Source organism: Pogoniulus pusillus, chromosome Z (assembly GCF_015220805.1).
Source record: "Pogoniulus pusillus isolate bPogPus1 chromosome Z, bPogPus1.pri, whole genome shotgun sequence".
Taxonomy (NCBI): Eukaryota; Metazoa; Chordata; class Aves; order Piciformes; family Lybiidae; genus Pogoniulus; species Pogoniulus pusillus.
In genome coordinates, this window is record NC_087309.1 from 117,573,227 (window position 1) to 117,591,573 (window position 18,347).

At 55.3% G+C, this 18,347-nt stretch overlaps 1 protein-coding gene across 1 annotated transcript in view; it reads right to left on the reverse strand.

Annotated features, from left to right (window-relative positions):
- The window catches only part of MEX3C (mex-3 RNA binding family member C), a 28,493-nt gene extending 17,677 nt beyond the window's left edge, over positions 1-10,816 (reverse strand). Inside the window, exon 1 of the mRNA XM_064140352.1 lies at positions 9,958-10,816. Coding sequence (XP_063996422.1) covers positions 9,958-10,642 — 685 coding nt within the window. The 5' untranslated portion in view covers positions 10,643-10,816. The remainder of the gene's footprint in view (positions 1-9,957) is intronic.
- Positions 10,817-18,347: the final 7,531 nt, after the last annotated feature.

Genomic DNA, 18,347 nt, shown 5'->3' on the forward strand with positions numbered 1-18,347 from the left:
CCTAACATCCAGCCTAGACCTGCCCTGGCACAGCTTGAGACTGTGTCCCCTTGTTCTATTGCTGCTTGCCTGGCAGCAGAGCCCAACCCCACCTGGCTACAGCCTCCCTGCAGGCAGCTGCAGGCAGCAATCAGCTCTGCCCTCAGCCTCCTCTGCTGCAGGCTGCACCCCCCCAGCTCCCTCAGCCTCTCCTCACAGGGCTGTGCTCCAGGCCCCTCCCCAGCCTTGCTGCCCTGCTCTCAACACCTTCCAGCACCTCCACATCTCTCTGGAATTGAGGGGCCCAGAACTGGACACAGCACTCAAGGTGTGGCCTGACCAGTGCTGAGCACAGGGGCAGAATAACCTCCCTTGTCCTGCTGGCCACACTGCTCCTGATGCAGGCCAGGATGCCATTGGCTCTCTTGGCCACCTGGGCACACTGCTGGCTCATCTTCACCTACTATCTACCAGTACCCCCAGGTCCCTTTCCTCCTGCCTGCTCTCAGCCACTCTGGCCCCAGCCTGCAGTGCTGCTTGGGCTTGCTGTGGCCAAAGTGCACAACCTGCCCTTGGCCTTGTTCACTCTCATCCCCTTGGCCTCTGCCCACTCATGCAGCCTGGCCAGGTCCCTCTGCAGGGCTCTGCTACCCTCCAGCAGCTCCACACTGCTCCTAGCTTGGTGTCATCTGCAAACTTACTGATGCTGGACTCAATGCCCTCATCCAGATCATCAATAAAGATATTGAACAGGACTGGGCCCAGCACTGATCCTTGGGGAACACCACTGGTGCCAGCAGCCAACTGGATGTGGCACCATTCACCGCCACTCTCTGGGCTCTGCCATCCAGCCAGTTCTTGATCCAGCACAGAGTGAATCTGTCCAAACCATGAGCTGCCAGCTTGGCTAGGAGCTTCTTTTGGCAGACAGTGTCAAAGGCATTGCTGAAGTCCAGGTAGACTCCATCCACAGCCTGTCCCACTTCTGGGCAACAAAAAGCCTTGAGTTCGAGAACTGAGCACAAGCTCTTTCTATTAAAGATTCCTTAGGTAGGTATCAATTTATCAACTGATTTATATACCAGTCCTGTAAGGGATGAAGTAGTCAGCCTGCACATGGCTTCCTTCTGGACGTCAGGCTGGGACGATCAATCACATCACAGGCAGAGGAATGCTTCAATTCCCAAGACAGATGGCAACTCAGTAAACAAGTTACAGGCATCAAAAGAGCCAGAGGGCAGCAACTTGTAATATTAATTACCCACACTACTGCAGGCACCAGGACTAAGGGAGCAGCTGCTGAGCAAAATTAGAAAGACAGAGTTGTAGAAAAGCAAGAGTTAAGAGAGGGAGTATGTCTAACAAGTAATAGCTACAGGAAAGAAAACAAAGCTGTTTTCATTAAGAGCATTGATCTAGTGAATGAGCAACAGTGCTGGGAAACCTGACCCTGCACAAGGAGGATATTAAAAGGGACCACCACTCAACATGCTGTATGCAACATGCCAAGATGGCCAGAAAGAGGAAAACAGCACAAAAAAAAAGCCCCAACCCAAACCAAAACAAACCAAGCCGCGATGAAAATCTCCACCCGTGCCAAATCCCCAGCCCAAAAATGTAGCTGGAGCTGTGTTTTCACACTCTAAAATTCCACAGTGTGCTGTCACATGTGAAATGAACTAGGAGGTAAAGCAGAAAGAGAGTGTGTGTGTGTGTCTCTGCTCCAAGCAGCAGCTGAGAATAACTCACTCTTGCCAGCCAGGGAAGGAAACTGAGCTCAGCAAGGTCTGGTGAACTTCAAAGAAACACCCTTGATAGAGCACAAAAGAGACAAAAACATTCATAGACCTACAGAATGGTTTGGGCCACAAGAGACCTTGAAGATCATCCCTGCTGCGGACAGGGACATCTCCCACTACAACAGGTTGCTCAAGGCCTCATCCGACCTGGCCTTGAACATCTCCAGGGAGGGGAACATCCACAACATCCCTTGGTAACCTGTGCCAGTGTCTCAGCACCCTCAAAGGAGTGAGCTTCTCCCTCATCTCCAGACTCAATCTGCCCTCCTCAAGCTTCAATACATTCCCTGCCATCCCCCTGCCCACGGCAGAGAGGCTGGAACTGGATGATCCCTGAGGTGCCTTCCGACTTTGGCTGATTCTATGACTCTGATCCTATGATTCTACACTCTCCAAGAGTAACTGAAATCAGAAACAAATGCTTGAGTTAGAGACTTTCTGCCTTCTCTCCTGATTACATAAAAATGTCCCCAGTGCTCAGCTGCTTTCTTTGTTTCCTTACAGCAAGCCTGCAACCCTATCCCTGTTACATTTTTTTCCCCTGCCTGCGATGAGGAACCAAACCCTGTGGGGTGGAGGTATTGCATCAAACCCAAATTTAAGACCTCTGAGATATCCAACACTTTGTCCAGAACACTTTCTCTTCCAGAAATGCAGTGCACAGTGTGTTAGAAGAGGGTTACAGGACAGCTGATGGCTTTAAGAGCTTAGCAAGAAATAACAACAACACTTCAGCACTGTTTCTTATTTTCCTCATTGAATCCAGCAGGCTGGCAGAGAGCTCCAGGCTCACCCAGCCCAGCCTAGCACCCAGCCCTACCCAACCACCCAGACCATGGCACTAAGTGCCCCAGCCAGGCTTGGCTTCAACACCTCCAGCCACAGCCACTCCACCACCTCCCTGGGCAGCCCATTCCAGTGCCAATCACTCTCTCTGACAACAACTTCCTCCTCACACCCAGCCTCAACCTGCCCTGCCACAGCTTCAGGCTGTGTTCTGTTGTTCTGTCCCTGGCTGCCTGGCAGCAGAGCCCAACCCCACCTGGCTACAGCCTCCCTGCAGGCAGCTGCAGGCAGCAATCAGCTCTGCCCTGAGCCTCCTCTGCTGCAGGCTGCACCCCCCCAGCTCCCTCAGCCTCTCCTCACAGGCACAGACAGTTCAGAAGCAGACCAAAACAGGATTTCTTTTGTATGTATATGAAAACCTCTCGAGTGTGCTTCCCACCCAGACAAGTGCAACGTTTACCACCCAGGATTTACAAGCCCAGCTGGAGAGCCTGCAACTCTCCTGACTCACTTTGCAACTCCAAGCTGGACCTCTGCACAGCACAAAATTATAAACAGCAGGAGAGGAGAGGAAAATGATGTTTGTTCCAGGGCACCTGGACCTTCAGCAGCCCTGTGCCAGGCCATGGCATGCCTACATGATCCAGCTCCTGCACTGGCAGGCTCTCACAGTGACAAGACTACAACTTCTACATCTTTTCTGCTGGGTTTCAAACAAAGAGCTCCACTTTTCTTCCAGTCTTTAGAATCCAGCATCTCATGACCTGCTTGTTACACTAGAGGCAAGAAAAAGAATCACATCTGAAGTGTGACTGCCTTGTCAGCTTTCACTTGAAGGTGAGTGAGCTGAACCTGGGGTCTTTGTTGCCAGCTGACACAAGAGGAATCTGATGACTTCAGTCATGCAAATTAAACTTACTCTTGAGAGAGTGGACATCTGAATCCCATCTTCAAGAAGCAATATGCAGATCAGGCTACAGTGATGAGTCCTTAGGGGTCAGCAATGAACAGGCAGTATGGAACACTATGGAAGGAAGGGCAACAAAACTGGGGAAGGGTCAGGAGAACAGGGCTGAAGAGCAGCAGCTGAGGGAGCTGGGGGTGTTCAGCCTGGAGAAAAGGAGGCTGCTCTCTACAGAAAGCTGAGGAGGGACCTCTTAGGCTGTCAGGTAGGAATAGGAGTGGGGGGAATGGAACAAAGCTAGAAATGGATAGATTCAGACTGGATGCGAGGAAGAAGTTGTTCAGCATGAGGGTAGTGAGAGGCTGCAATGGGTTGTCCAGGGAGGTGGTGGCAGCCTGATCCCTCGAGGTGTTTCAGGCCAGGCTGGATGAGGCTGTGAGCAGCCTGATCTAGTGTGAGGTGTCCCTGGTCACAGCAGGGGCAGATTGGAACTGGATGATCCTTGTGATGTCTTCCAACTCTGACTGATTCTATACAGCTCGTTGAAAGGAACTTGGAGCTAAGTGGGGGTTGGTCTTCCCCCCCCCTCCCCGCAAGGAACAAGTGATAAGAGGAAACGAATGGCCCCAAGTTGCCCCAGGGGAGGTTTAGGTTGGACAGGGGGAACAATTTCTTCTCCAAAAGGGTTGTCAAGGCTCGTCCCAGGCTGCCCAGAGCAGAGTCCCCATCCCTGGAGGGATTTCAGAGCCACGCAGATGTGGTGCTAAGGGACACTGTTTAGCAGCAGACCTAGTTAGTGTTAGATTAACAGCTGGACTTGCTAGGACTGGGAAAAGACCTTTCAAGATCAATACTGTAAGCACCATCAATAATTCAGTACCATTATCAGCACCACACACACAAACACGACCCCAGACACAGCTCTTTTGGACAGGACTGTCACTATCCCACCCAAGGACATCTCTGTGCTCGCACTCAGCCAACACAAGCCCTTGCTCCGGGACTGCTCTAGCGCCGTTTCCACTCCCCACGAGTGACAGCTGTTGTTTTGTATCTGGCTGCTCAGCTCGCCTTGATACTTATCAGCTACCGACTCACCAGAATTACTCCTTTTGTTTTGAGCTGCAGGGACTATTTAAAGCTAAATATTTTGCTCCCGCGTTGGAAAGCAAAGAGCAAGGAGAAGCCCAGCATCACCAAACCGTGCATTAAAACGTTAGAGAAGTGGCAAGGCCCTCTCATGCAAAGCAGATTTGTCATTATTGATTTAATCGGTGAAACAGGGATGATATCATTCCTCATCCTCTTACTCAGCTGGGCTTTGGAGACTGCCCTGCCTGTTTCAAGCCCTGCAGCCGCCATCTGAACTATTCTCACTGAAGCCTTCGTAGTAGCTGATGTCTTGGGGAAGGGAAAAAACACAACAAAAGGAAAGAAAATACTACTGTCAGCTCCATGAAGGATATAAACACTGGGGAAAATCACGTTACTTGGACAGTCAGAGTGCTGGAATGTGCTGGCAAAGAAGATTGCAACGATCATCTGAAGGCAGTTAATACAGAACCTCAGCCTGCTGGGGGGTTGGAAGTGACCTCTGGAGGTCACCCAGTCCAACCCTCTGGCTAAAGCAGGGGTACCCACAGCAGCTTGCCCAGCAGCACAATGCCCAGGAAGGGGTTAGAAGCTCTCCAGAGAAGAAGACTCCACAACCTCTCTGAGCAGCCTGCTCCAGGCCTCCAGCACCCTCTAAACAAACAAGTTCCAACAGCTGTTCAGGTGGAACCTCCTGGGTTCCAGTTTTTGCTCGCTGCTGGGCACCCTTTACAAACGCCCGGCCCTTTCCCTCTGGTCCACACAACTTTTATCTCTTACACAGCATCGTTCAGATGCTCTCTGGGGCTGCTCTTCTGCAGCCTCTCAGCCCCAGGGCCCTCAGCTTTTGCTCCTCACAGAGCTGCTGCAAGCCCCTCAGCAGCTTTGTAGTTCTACACACACTAAGGGATGAAGCATTTCTCTACAGGGGAGGATTTTGTTCCTTCCACCACCTTTCAAGTTTCCCATTCATGCCTTCAGACACCACCCCTTTTTTCCCCACACTATTCAGAGGTTTTTCAGTGTTTAAAAACATTTTTTTTTGTGTGTGTAAAGTGAGTAGCAGAGGGCACAGAAAACTCATCCAGCCTCTCTCAAACCCCACCAGGCCACATCAGGATTGCCACAGGAAAAACCAAAGTCAGCATCACCAACTTGCATGCACGGGAAGCAATTTCCAAGTCATCCACAGCAAACTTACTTTTCCAAAGCCCTTCACATGATGCAGAGATTAAACCCAAACCTTCCAAGTCAGACCTTCAGCAGTTTGTTTTAAGTCTGGATCCAGGCTTATATAATTCTGGGTATAAGCCCTATGCCAGCTTTTCTCAGGCAAACAAGGTCACCTCCTTGGCAGTGGAGCTTTCCTTGCTTCCCACTTCTCAGGAGCGCTTTTCTCCAGCTTGAGTTCTTTAAAACTGAGGCAGAGAAGGCTTCTAGCTGCTGACAGCAAAGGAAGACACTTTTTTCCCCCCCTGGTCAGCATGAGAACTGGCCAACTCCCTGAAGGTTGGATTCAGCAGGCAGTTCAGACTCACAATGCCATGAATGGAATCCAGTTTTCCTGGCTCCCAGTCACATGCCTTAACAAGAGGATATAAATCTCTTTTCCTTTGTGGTTCACCTTAAAGAGATTCTTCCACTTCCAAGAATTCTATTACACTACCCCAATCAGTGTCTGTCAGCTTCATTTTTTATTGGAGGGGGGGAGGAGGCAAGAAAAGGCTGGTAATTTTTTCTTACACCACCAAAAAGAGGCACAAGCCTCTGCCAGGCTGCACAGAGACTACATTTTTGGTTTTCCTTTTAAAGGAATGTCTTTAATTCATTAAAGCAAATCAGCTTACTGCAGACTTTTCCAGTGATGCAAACACTTCCAAGCAGGGCACTCAATTCATGTCACAGTAACCCAGCAGCCACTCAACTGTCCCACACCTCAGGTGCTCTACAGCCTTCCACAGCTGTGACATGCCCCATATGACATCTGTGGGCAGCTGTGAAGTGTGCAGCTACTCGTGTGGGAACACAGTGACCTGGAGCAGAGCTGTGGGAGCACCACTTTGCTGCCTCAAGTGCTCTATTTCTGAAACTTGCAGATAATTGAAAAAAAAAATGTTAAATTCAAGTGCCACAGGGGTTGGGTTGATGGGGTTTTTTTTTTGGCTTGTTTATAGCCCTCTAAGGAACTAGAAGCTCCTTCAGTTTGATAAACAGCTTCTGGAAGGTCTTTCCTCTCTGCTAAAAGAAACTCCAAACCACCCAAATTCAATTTGGATAAACAGAACTATGGGATTTCAGTTACCCTTCATTTGTTTTCAGTTAGGGGGTGAGGACTTCTTTGGGCTGCAGGCATTTTCAAGTTCTTCCCTATACCCCAAGAAGACAGCAAGAGAAAAGGGATATGAACTTAATCTTTGTGCAAATCCAGCTGAAGCAACATGCCAGCTGCTTAATTAGACATTAAAAGTGCCACAGCACAGAGGAGTCTGGCATAAAACCTGAGCTGTTCAGCTGGTTATGATGTATGTGAGGGAGACAACAGGGCAGGAGGTTGGACTTGATGGTCTTGGAGGTCTTTTCCAACCCTAACGATTCTTTGACTCATTCTGAAAGAGAGCAGAACTATCAGTGAAGGGTGCAAGCTCTTGCTGGAGGCAAGACTGAGCTATGCTAGAGTACAGAGAATCCTATTTACTTAGAATCATAGACTCAACCAGGTGAGAAGAGACCTCCAACATCATCCAGTCCACCCTAGCACCCAGACCTATCCAAGCAGGTGGATGAAGGAGCCCACGGCATGAGCTGGCACAGCTCTGGGCCATAAAAGGAGATGTAAGGGACTGGGATTTCTAAGAAACTTCAAAAATATTTAGTGGAACTAATACAACTTACATAAGTTGTTCTCTAAGCCTAAGTCTCCCTTGAATGAGGATTCTGAAGGGCCTCCTCACAACAAAGCCTTCATGCAAGTATATTTGGTAACATTTTTTTTCCTTCCTCCAGCTCTCCCTTCTCCTCCTTCTTAATTCTTTTCATGCTACAATCCCTCCCCACCGAGGCTCAACATGTTATCCCAAGGCAGAGAGCAGCAACAGATAAGGCATAAAAGGAGAAGCAGAAGAACCACCTCCTGGGGAACAACGATCCCATTCTCATGCAAACTCCATTATCTCGTTTTGAAGTGACTCGAAGTCCTGGGAAAGAAAAAAACAACACTACAGAGAACAATCCTGATCTGGTGGAGAACAAACACAGCAGCCTCATCGGCCCTCAAAGCCTCACAGTTCGTAGCTCTCTCTCAGAGGGCTGTAGCAATAACCATTTCCAGTTCTGTTTTCCGTCGTTGTTCCTCCTCCTCCCCCCGCTCCTGCCTCGCTGTCTGCCATCCCCTGTGACACATGAGCAAAGCCTCAAGAGAGCCAGACATGGGTTTGTGGAAAACAGCTATTTTCTGCTTGAAGAGAACTGACTTGTGCGCATCAGGGGAAGCTACCTGTCAATTTCTGCAAGCACGGCCCTAAGTTCTCCCTTGACACACCCAGAAAGACAATATATATATATATATATAAAACCACCTTGGCCGCTAAAAAGCCTACACTAAAAAAAAAGAATACCAAAACAGAAGCCTGCCCAAAGTATCACTGCTCGAGGGATTATTTCTTTAGCACCGCATCAGCTCAGGCTTTTATCGTTTCCACTCTCAAGAGAGGGGGGAAAAAAAGGAAACAAAAGACACATTGATGCAGAGAGACCAGACAGCATAACTGCTCGCTACCAGAGCCCATCAGCAACACGGAGACAGCAAGCCGCCCCCCACCCCGACCCCCTCAAACCCAGCAGGCAGCAGCACCGAAAAGGGAACAAGAGCAAGAGAGCAGGAGCAAAGCCCTGTGAGGAGAGGCTGAGGGAGCCGGGGGGGTGCAGCCTGCAGCAGAGGAGGCTCAGGGCAGAGCTCACTGCTGTCTACAACTACCTGAACAGGGAGGCTGTAGCCAAGTAGGGTTGGTCTCCTCTGCCAGGCAAGTAGGGGCAGAACAAGAGGACAGAGGCTCAAGCTGTGCGAGGGCAGGCTTAGGCTGGATGTTAGGAAGAAATTCATACAATCACAGAATCAACTAGGTTGGAAGAGACCTCCAAGACCGTCCAGCCCAACCCAGCACAGCAAGAGTGGCTGCCCGTTGGGATGGGCTGCCCAGGGAGGTGGTGGAGTCCCCATCCCTGGAGGGGCTGCAAAGGAGGCTACATGAGGCACTTAGTGCCATCGTTTAGTGAGGTTCCACTTCAACACAAGAGGGGAAACTTCTTTCCTGTAAGGGTCCCAGAGCACTGGAAGGGGCTGCCCAGAGAGGTGGTGGAGTCTCTTTCTCTGGATGCGTCCCTCTGTGATCTGCCTAGATTGTGTGGTCCTGCCCTGGCAGGCGGGGGCTTGGACTCGATGATCCCCTTGGGTCCCTTCCAGCCCCTAACGTCCTGCGATCGGAAGGTGCTAGCTTGGACTCCACGATCCTAAAGGTCTCTTTCATCCCGCTTAATTCTCCCACTTCATTGTCTGGGTTTCCACACCCACCCCCGACACGGCTCGAGGGAGGCTCCTCTCCACCTAAGAACCGCTTTTTAAAGGCGAGCCGGCGGAGGCAGACGTCTTCCCCTCCCCCCACGCTCCTCCGCTGCCCTGCTGCTCCTTCCTTGGGACCACTGGGAAAGGCCAAGCGCGGCCGCGGCCGCAGCCAGACGCCCTCCTGCCCGCCGGCGCTGGGAGGCAGCCCGCGGGGCGCGGCGGGGGCCGGGCTCGGGGCGCGGCGGGGCTCGGCCCGCAGGAAGCCGCGGGCCCGGCGGAAAGAGAGGGGCTGGAGGGGGCCTCCGAGCGCCACACGTGGCTCCCCCTCCCCACCTCCGCCCCTCCCCACGGCCACTTTTGTCTTGCGGAGCGCCGCGGAGAGCCGGGGGAACCGCACCGGACCCCCTCTCCGCTCCACACCCTGCTCCGAAAGCCGAGTCCCAGCCCCAGGAGCCTTTGTCAAAGCACTGCGCTGGGAAGGCTGCTCCGTCCCGACGGAGGCTCCCGGGCCGAGCGCCGGCCAGCACCTACAGCCTCCGCCGACGGCCGCCTGCACAGGGCCGACTACAAACCGGCCTGGAGGGGACCTCCTGCAGCCTGAACTAACAGCAAAGCCAGATCCCACCCGAACCTCCCTCTCCCTGCTCTGCCTCCCGCAGCTGGGCCCGCCTCGCTGCCGGCGCTGTCCCCACGGAGCTGCTCCGTCCGGCGGGCCCGGCCGGGAGCCGTGCGGGAGGAGGCCTGCCCCAAGCCCCGGGGGAACGGCAGCAGGCCCAGGCCACCCCCACCCCGGGCACCGGCAGCGCCCCTCCTCCTGCCTCCCCGGTTCCGCCACTCACCCTGACGGCCAACGATCTCGGCGACGTGCTCGGAGCTGGGCACGGGCACGCACTCGGTGGTGTTGACGCTCTTTCGGCGGAGCAGCGCCGCCTGCTCGCCGCTCAGGCCCGCCGCCCCTCCGCTGCCGCCGCCGTAGGCGTGGGACAGCATCGCCGCCATCATGCCCTGAGGATCGCCCGCGCCGCACAGCGCTGCCGCCGCCGCCGCCTCCTTCCCATCGAAGGAGGGCGAGAGCAGGACGGAGCCCAGCGCCGGCAGCAGTGGGAGCGGCTGGGAGGGCGAGGAGGGCGAGGAGAGCAGCAGCAGCGCGGCCGGGTCCTCCTCCTCCTCCTCGTCCTCCCCCGCCAGCAGCTCCTCCTCCAGCTCCAGGTCTCCCTCGTCCCCCGTCGCCGCTTCCTCCTCCTCCTCCTCTTCTTCCTCCTCCTCCTCTTCCTCCTCCTCCTCCTCCTCTTCTACCACCATCACCCCGCCAGGCCCCGGCTTTCCGGTGGGGTCCGTCGGCGGATCCAAGCCCTCCTGCCGCCGCCGGGCCATCCTCATCCCGGCGGGCAGGCCGTGGTCGCGCAGGCCGAGCCCCGCCAGGCGCTGCTGGAGCAGCAGCAGCGGCGGTGGGGGGTGGGCAGCGGGAGGCAGGCGCGGCGGCTCGGCAGTCGTCTCGGCCGCGGCGGAGGCGCCGCTCGGCATAGCGGCGGGGAGGCAAAGGAAGGGCGGGGGAATGGGGAAAGCGCTGCCGGGCAGGGCCTAACGGCTCCGGAGCGGCATGGCGCGGCGGGCAGCGAGCGGCGGCGGGTGGCGGGCAGCGAGCGGCGGCGGGCGCGGCCTAGGGCGCTGCAGACCGCGCTCCTCAGCGCGGCTTTTGTCCCATGGCGGCTGCCTTCCGTGGCGGCCGCGGGCGGCAGCGGCGGCGGCGGGGCAGCCACGCCCCCCGCTCTGCGCCCTGCCATTGGCTGCCCGAGCCGGTTCCGGGGCGGGGCGAGCTGAGGGCGGCCAGCTGAGGGCGACGGACGGAGGGCTGAGGGCGGCGAGCTGAGGGCTGAGGGCGGCGAGCTGAGGGCGACGGACGGAGGGCTGAGGGCGGCGAGCTGAGGGCTGAGGGCGGCAAGCTGAGGGCGGCGAGCTGAGGGCGGCCAGCTGAGGGCTGAGGGCGGCGAGCTGAGGACTGAGGGCGGCGAGCTGAGGGCTGAGGGCGGCGAGCTGAGGGCGACGGACGGAGGGCTGAGGGCGGCGAGCTGAGGGCGGCGAACGGAGGGCTGAGGGCGGCGAGCTGAGGGCTGAGGGCGGCGAGCTGAGGGCTGAGGGCGGCGAGCTGAGGGCGACGGACGGAGGGCTGAGGGCGGCAAACAGGGCTGAGGACGGCAAGCTGAGGGCTGAAGGCGGCGAGCTGAGGACTGAGGGTGGCAAGCTGCGGGCTGAGGGCAGCGAGCTGAATGCTGAGGACGGCAAGCTGAGGGCGGCGAGCTGAGGGCTGAGGGTGGCAAGCTGCGGGCTGAGGGCAGCGAGCTGAGTGCTGAGGACGGCAAGCTGAGGGCGGCGAGCTGAGGGCTGAGGGTGGCAAGCTGCGGGCTGAGGGCGGCGAGCTGAGTGCTGAGGGCGGCAAACAGGGCTGAGGGCGGCAAACTGAGGGCGGCGATCTGAGGGCTGAGGGCGGCAAACAGGGCTGAGGGCGGCAAACTGAGGGCGGCGATCTGAGGGCTGAGGGCGGCAAACAGGGCTGAGGGCGGCAAACTGAGGGCGGCGATCTGAGGGCTGAGGGTGGCAAGCTGAGGGCTGAGGGCGGCAAGCTGAGGGCGGCAAACTGAGGGCTGAGGGTGGCGATCTGAGGGCTGAGGATGACGAGCTGAGGGCGACGGACGGAGGGCTGAGGGTGGTGATCTGAGGGCAGTGAGCTGAGGGTAACGAGCTGAGGGCTGAGGACTGCAAGCTGAGGGTGGGAAACTGAGGGCGGCAATACGAGGGCTGAGGTTGGCGATCTGAGGGCTGAAGACGGCAAGCTGAGGACGGTGATCTGAGGGTGACGAGCTGAGGGCGGTGGACGGAGGGCTGAGGGCGAGGATCTGAGGACTGGGGGTGACGAGATGAGGGCTGAGGGCTGGGAGTGACGAGCTGAAGGCGGCGGGTAGTGGGCTGAGAGTGGCGAGGTGAGGGCTGAGGGCAGCGGGCGGCAGTCTGAGGGCGGTGAGCTGAGGGCTGAGGGCGACGGACGGCGTTTTCCTGACCCGCCTTAGGCCGGGCCTGGCAGCGAGCCGCTGCTGGACGCAGCCTGTGGGGACAGAGGGCTGGGCTTGGGTTTGGGTTCAGCCGGTGTAGGGGTAAGCGACCTGGGTTTGCATTCAAGTCGATGAGGGAAAGCTACCTGGGTTTGGGTTCAACCTGTGCAAGAACGAATGAAAGGTTTTAATGGAAGAGCGGCAGCCTGTGGTGCCGTTAGGAGGAGCCTCGAAGAAAGGTGTGGACAGGCTTTCAGCAGGGCCTGTTGAGCCCCTTCTGCCATGAGGCTGGGCTGAGGTTGATCAACGTGGGAAAGAGAGGGCTCCAGGGAGACCTTGTTGGGCTCTCAGGACTTTGATAGGTTGGATTGGATGATCTTGGAGGTCTCTTCCAACCTGTTTGATTCTATGATTCTATGACTTAAAAGGGACCAATAGGAAAAGTGGGGGGCACAGCTTTGAATCAGGCCTGTTGAACCCTTCTCCTGTGAGACTCATCAAATTGGACACCAGGAAGGTCTTTTGTGGAGTCCAGAGGAGGCTATGAAAGTGGTCTGAGGGCTGGAACCTTTCTGCTTGGATGTCAGGCTGGGGTTGTTCAGCCTGGAGAAGAGAAGGCTTCAGGTGATACTAAATTGGGTGGCTCTGTGAAGAGATCTGGGCAGGATGGATCAGTGGGATGAGGTTCAACAAGGCCAAGTGCTGGGAGACAGGATCAGAGGATGTCAGGGGTTGGAAGAGACCCAAAAAGATCATCCAGTCCAACCCCCCTGACCACAGCAGGACCACTCTAGCTCAGGGCACACAGGAACACATCCAGAGAGGGCTGGAAAGGCTCCAGAGAGAGAGACTCCACAACCTCTCTGGGCAGCCTGTGTCAGGGCTCTGGGACACTTAAAGTGAAGAGGTTCCCCCTTGTGCTGAGCTGGAACCTCCTGTGCTGCAGCTTCCATCCATTGCTCCCTGTATCCCATGGAGCAGTGATCAGAGCCTGTCTCCCCCTCCTGACCTCCACCTCGCAGATATTGATAAACATCGATTAAATCCCCTCTCAGCCTTCTCTGGACTAAACAGCCCCAGGTCCCTCAGCCTCTCCTCATTATCCTTACAGCCCTCCCTTGGACCCTCTCCAGCAGGGCCTTGTCCCTCTTCAACTGGTGAGCCCCATACTGAAAGCAGTACTCAAGATGAGGTCTCACCAGGGCAGAGCAGAGGGGGAGGAGAACTCCGGATCTGCACCTGGGTTACAATGAGCTCGTGAACTCTTCAGTCTTGGGGCAGAGTGGCTGGAAACTGCCCAGCAGGAAAGGACCTGAGGGTCCTGTTTGACAGCCAGCTGAAGGTGAGCCAAAGTGTGCCCAGGTGACCAAGAAGGCCACCAGCATCCTGGCCTGGATCAGCAATGCTGTGGCCAGGAGTAGGGCAGGGATCATGTCCCTGTGCTCCACACTGGTGTGGTTTGCCCCTCTTGAGTGCTGGGTTCAGCTTTGGGCTCCTCATTCCTGGAAGGACACTCGGGGGCTGGAGCCGGTCCAGAGAAGGGCAATTAAGCTGGGGAAGGGTCTGGAGAAGAGGACTGGGGAGGAGGATCTCAATTTTGGACCTCTCCAAGAAGGACACTGAGGGGCTGGAGCAGGTCCAAAGAAGGGCACCAAAGCTGGGGAAGAGTCTGAAAAATGGCTGGGGAGGAGCAGCTGAGGGAGCTGGGGTGGTTTAGTCTGGAGCAAAGGAGACTGAGGGGAGACCTGGCTCTGTACATCTGCCTGAGAGGAGGCTGGAGCCAGCTGGCAGTTGGGCTCTGCTCCCTCGTCTTAAAGGTGATAGAATGAGAGGAAATGTCCTAAAAAGTCGCCAGGGGAGGTTTAGGTTTGAATTCAGGCAAAAAATTCCTTTGCTGCAAGAGCAGTCAGGGCCTGGAACAGGGCTGCCCAGGAAGGTGGTAGAGCTCCCATCCCTGGGAGCGTTAAAGAACGCTGTGGCCATGGCACTGGAGGCAGGGTTTAGTGGCCATGGTGGGGTTGAGTGGGTGGTTGGACTGGGTGATTTTAGAGGTGTTTTGCAACCAAAACGATTCTATGACCTAAAGTGGCCTAGAAAAAAGAGTGGGACAGAATTTTTGCTCAGGGCCTGTTGTGGCAGGCTAAGGGGGTGAGAGTTTGAAACTGAAAGAGGGAGATTGAGAGTGGAGAGAAGGGAGAAATGTTTGAGAGTGAGGCTGGGGAGAGCCTGTGCCAGGCTGCCCAGAGAGCTGGGAGCTGCCCCATGGCTGGCAGCACTGCAGGGGAGGTTGTTTGGGGCTGTGAGCAGCCTGCCCTGGGTGCAGATGTCCCTGCTGAGTGCAGGGGTTGGGCTAAAAGCCCTTCAGAGGTCCTGTTCCACCCAACCCAACCTCTGCTTCTGTGCTGACAGTGACCTGGGACCCACTGCCCTTAGAGGATGCTCCAGGAGGTTGTTTGGGGCTGTGAGCAGCCTGCCCTGGGTGCAGATGTTCCTGCTGAGTGCAGGGGAATTGGACCAGAATACCTTTAAAGGTCCCTTCCAACCTAAACCATTCCGTGGTGGCTGCCCTTCCTCTCCTATTTCGTGTGTGCTCCCCTTTTAAGGTGGAGCTGGAACTGACTCAGTTTAGAGCCTGGCAGATTTGTGCCATGCCCTCACTCTGTGTGTGTTCAGTTCACAGGTGAACATTTTTCAGGCAGAAGATGAGCAGAGTCTGTGTGAAATTCTGGTTGTGTTGTCACAAAGGGTCAGAAATGGCAACAGGCAACGCTGAAGTGGAGTCACCGAATCTCATCCTCTCAGGATGCTTTGGGATGGAAGGAACCTTAAGGATCACCCAGCAACCACCCTGCCTGGGCAGGGACACCTTCCACTAGCCCAGGATGCTCAAGGCCTTGTCCAGCCTGGCCTTGAACACCTCCAGGGTGGTTTTGTGCACGGAGTGAAGACCACTGTGCTGCTGTTTGATGCAGGGAAGAGCACAAAGCAGAGGATGACCTCCAGAATAACAGAGTGAAGAATGTCCAGCAAGGCCAGGAGCAAGGTTCTGCACCTGGACTGGGGCAATTAGCCTGGAGAAAAGGAGGCTCAGGGCAGACCTCATTGCTCTCTACAACTACCTGACGGAAGGCTGTAGCCAGCTGGGGTTGGTCTCTGCTCCCAGGCAGGCAGGGTCAGAATAAGAGGACACAGCCTGAAGCTGTGCCAGGGCAGGGTCAGGCTGGAAGTTAGGAATAAGCTGTTTTGAACAAGAGTGATTGGCATTGGATGGGCTGCCCAGGGAGGTGGTGGAGTGCTCATCCCTGGAGGTGTTTGAGAGGAGGCTGCATGAGACACTTAGTGCCAGGGGTTAGTTAATTAGAAGGTGTTAGGGGATAGGTTGGACTGGATGATCTCACCGGTCTTTCCCAACCTGCTTCATTCTGTGATGCTGTGAATTCTTGGTATCCATCCAGGATGGGGGGTGAAGGGATGGAGAGCAGCCCTGTAGAGAAGAGCTTGGGGAATGTTGATGGGTGAAGAGCCAGCAGCATGGGTGATGGGTGTTGATGGGTGACAGCCAGCAAGGAGACCCTGAAAGGTCCTTTCCAACCCAAATCGTTTGTGTGGTTCTATGGTTTTGTGATTAAGCAGTGACCTTCAGGGCAAGTGTGAGTGGAGCAAGGCTGTTGCTGATGCAGCCAAGGAAAGGCACCCACATTAGGGGTTGAAGTACAGACATCAGGGCAGGAGTTTGGGTTGTTTATCTGCTCCTTGGAGGTGCTGTGCTGAGAAAAGGTTCTGGGGAAGAGTCCAGGTCTAAGTTAGAGCTGACAAAGGGAGATGCTTGGGGTAGGAGCATGGGCTGCAAGAAGTGTAAAATTCTGTAGGCACCATGCAGCTATGAGCTGCCTGACATCTGTGAGATGGATGGAAGAGGGATAGGAGGTGCTCAGATGGGCTACAGAAGCAGAGGTCTGCAGTAGAAGGATCAATCAGGATGCTGTTCACAGTGGAAAGGGACATTTCCAAGAGGATGGCAGCAGGAAGAGTGTGTCCAGCAGGGCTAGGGAGGTTCTTCTCTCCCTCTGCTCTGCTCTGCTGAGACCACACCTGGAATGCTGTGTCCAGTTTAGGGCTCTCCAGTTCAGGAGGGACAGAGACCTGCTGGAGAGAGTCCATCAGAAAGCCACGAGGATGACCGGGGGACTTTAGCATCTCCTCCATGGAGAGAGACCGAGAGCCCTGGGCGTTGTTTAGCCTGGAGAAGAGAAGGCTGAGAGGAGATCTGAGCAGTGTGCACAAATATCTGAGGGGTGGGGGTCAAGTGCCTGGGGCCAAGCTCTTTTTGGGTGGTCAGCAGCACTGAGCCAAGGAGCAACAGCTCCAAACTGGAGCAGAGAAGGTTTCAGCTCCAGATGAGGAGAAAGTTCTTGGCAGTGAGGGTGGCAGAGTCCTGGAACAGGCTGCCCAGAGAGGTTGTGGAGTCTCCTTCTCTGGAGGCTTCCAGACCCTGCCTGGATGCATTCCTGCCTGCACTACCCTGGGATGATGCTGCCTTGGCAAGGGTAGGGGGGGTTGGGCTGGATGAGCTCTGGAGGTCCCTTCCAGCCTCTAAGGCTGTGTGATTCTGTGATGATAAGCCCGGGGAGGCTGGCGAAGTCTACAGCTTACCGAGGTGGAAGACTTTTGATAGGAAACCATGTCTGAAGCAGAGGAGAGGCTCCCCAGACAGCATCATCAGATGGAATGGGCACAGGTTGTTCTCAGCAGCCAGGTGTCCGTGTCACTGCAGTCGCTGGGGCTGTTAATTGGCACCCGTGTGGATTGCTGCTGCTTGCAGCCAGAACAAAGCCCGACTCGCCTCCTTGTGACCGCTCCGACGCTTGCCCTCGCTGTGTGTGTGTGGGTCTCCTTCAGATCAGAGGCGAGCGGAGCTCCTGGAGCTTCACAGAGCACTGCGCTGCAGATGAGACAAAACCTCTTGATTATTGTGAAAACCTCCAGCAACCTTTCCCCTCTCCTCTCCTCCCCTCCCCCCACACTTCTCTTTCTCTGTCTTTGTTTCCAACTGTGAGTTCCTGGAATGAACAAAGGCAGCTTCAATGAAACCACCTATAACAGACCTGGCGGAATTAGCTTGGAACAGCCCATACCTTAAAAGTGGTTAATTACGATCCAGAGGAGAGGTTCTTGTGCTGTGGAGGAGGTGAAATTAGGGTTGAGAAGGAGAGAGGGAACATAAGAGAGATTGCTGCAAGGGGTGAATCCTTCCCAGGCTGTTGATAAGGCTCACACAGGCTTTTATGTTCTCGCTGGTTGTGTTTTCTGTTGTTGTTGTTGTTGTTGTTTGATTTCCCCCTCCCGCTCTTTCTCGATAAGATCAGATGAGAGAAAGGCTCAGCTGGACCTTTATGCTGTGCAGAACAGGTTGTGCAATGCTACCACTTCTCCTTTTTTAACCCCCACCCCTGCTTTTCTTTTTCAATAAATCCCCCTCAACTTCAAACACTCCCTGCTCTACTTTTTGATTTTAGCTGAAATTTGATGTTCTGTGGCATTGAGTTTTGTTCAGTCTAAAGGCAGGCTCTGTGGGAACCCTGCCACTTGTATTTCAGAACAAAGTATTGCCAGGCAGAGGGGTTTGGAGGGTTTAGGGGGGGTTGGTTTGCAGACAACCTGCTGTCCTCGGGTGACCTGGGTGGCTGGAGCCTGGAACATCACTTCAGTGTCGTGTTAAATCCTCCATTCTTGGCCTTGTCTGCTCCAGGTGACTTCAAGGTTCTTTAAATTTGGAGCAGAGAGATGATGGGAAAGGAAGGGAATCAGAGTAGTAGGGGTTGGGAGGCACCTCTGGAGGTCATAGAATCGTAGAATAGAATCACAGAACCAGGCAGGGCTGGAAGGGAGCACAAGGAGCAGCCAGTCCCAAACCCCTGCCACGCCCAGGGACACCCTACCCTAGAGCAGGCTGCACACAGCCTCAGCCAGCCTGGCCTCAAACACCTCCAGCCATGGGGCCTCAACCCCCTCCCTGGGCAACCCATTCCAGCCTCTCACCACTCTCATCACCAACAACTTCCTCCTCACCTCCAGCCTCACTCTCCCCACCTCCAGCTCTGCTCCATCCCCCCACTCCTGCCACTCCCTCACACCCTCAAAAGTCCCTCCCCAGCTTTTCTGGAGCCCCCTTCAGATGCTGG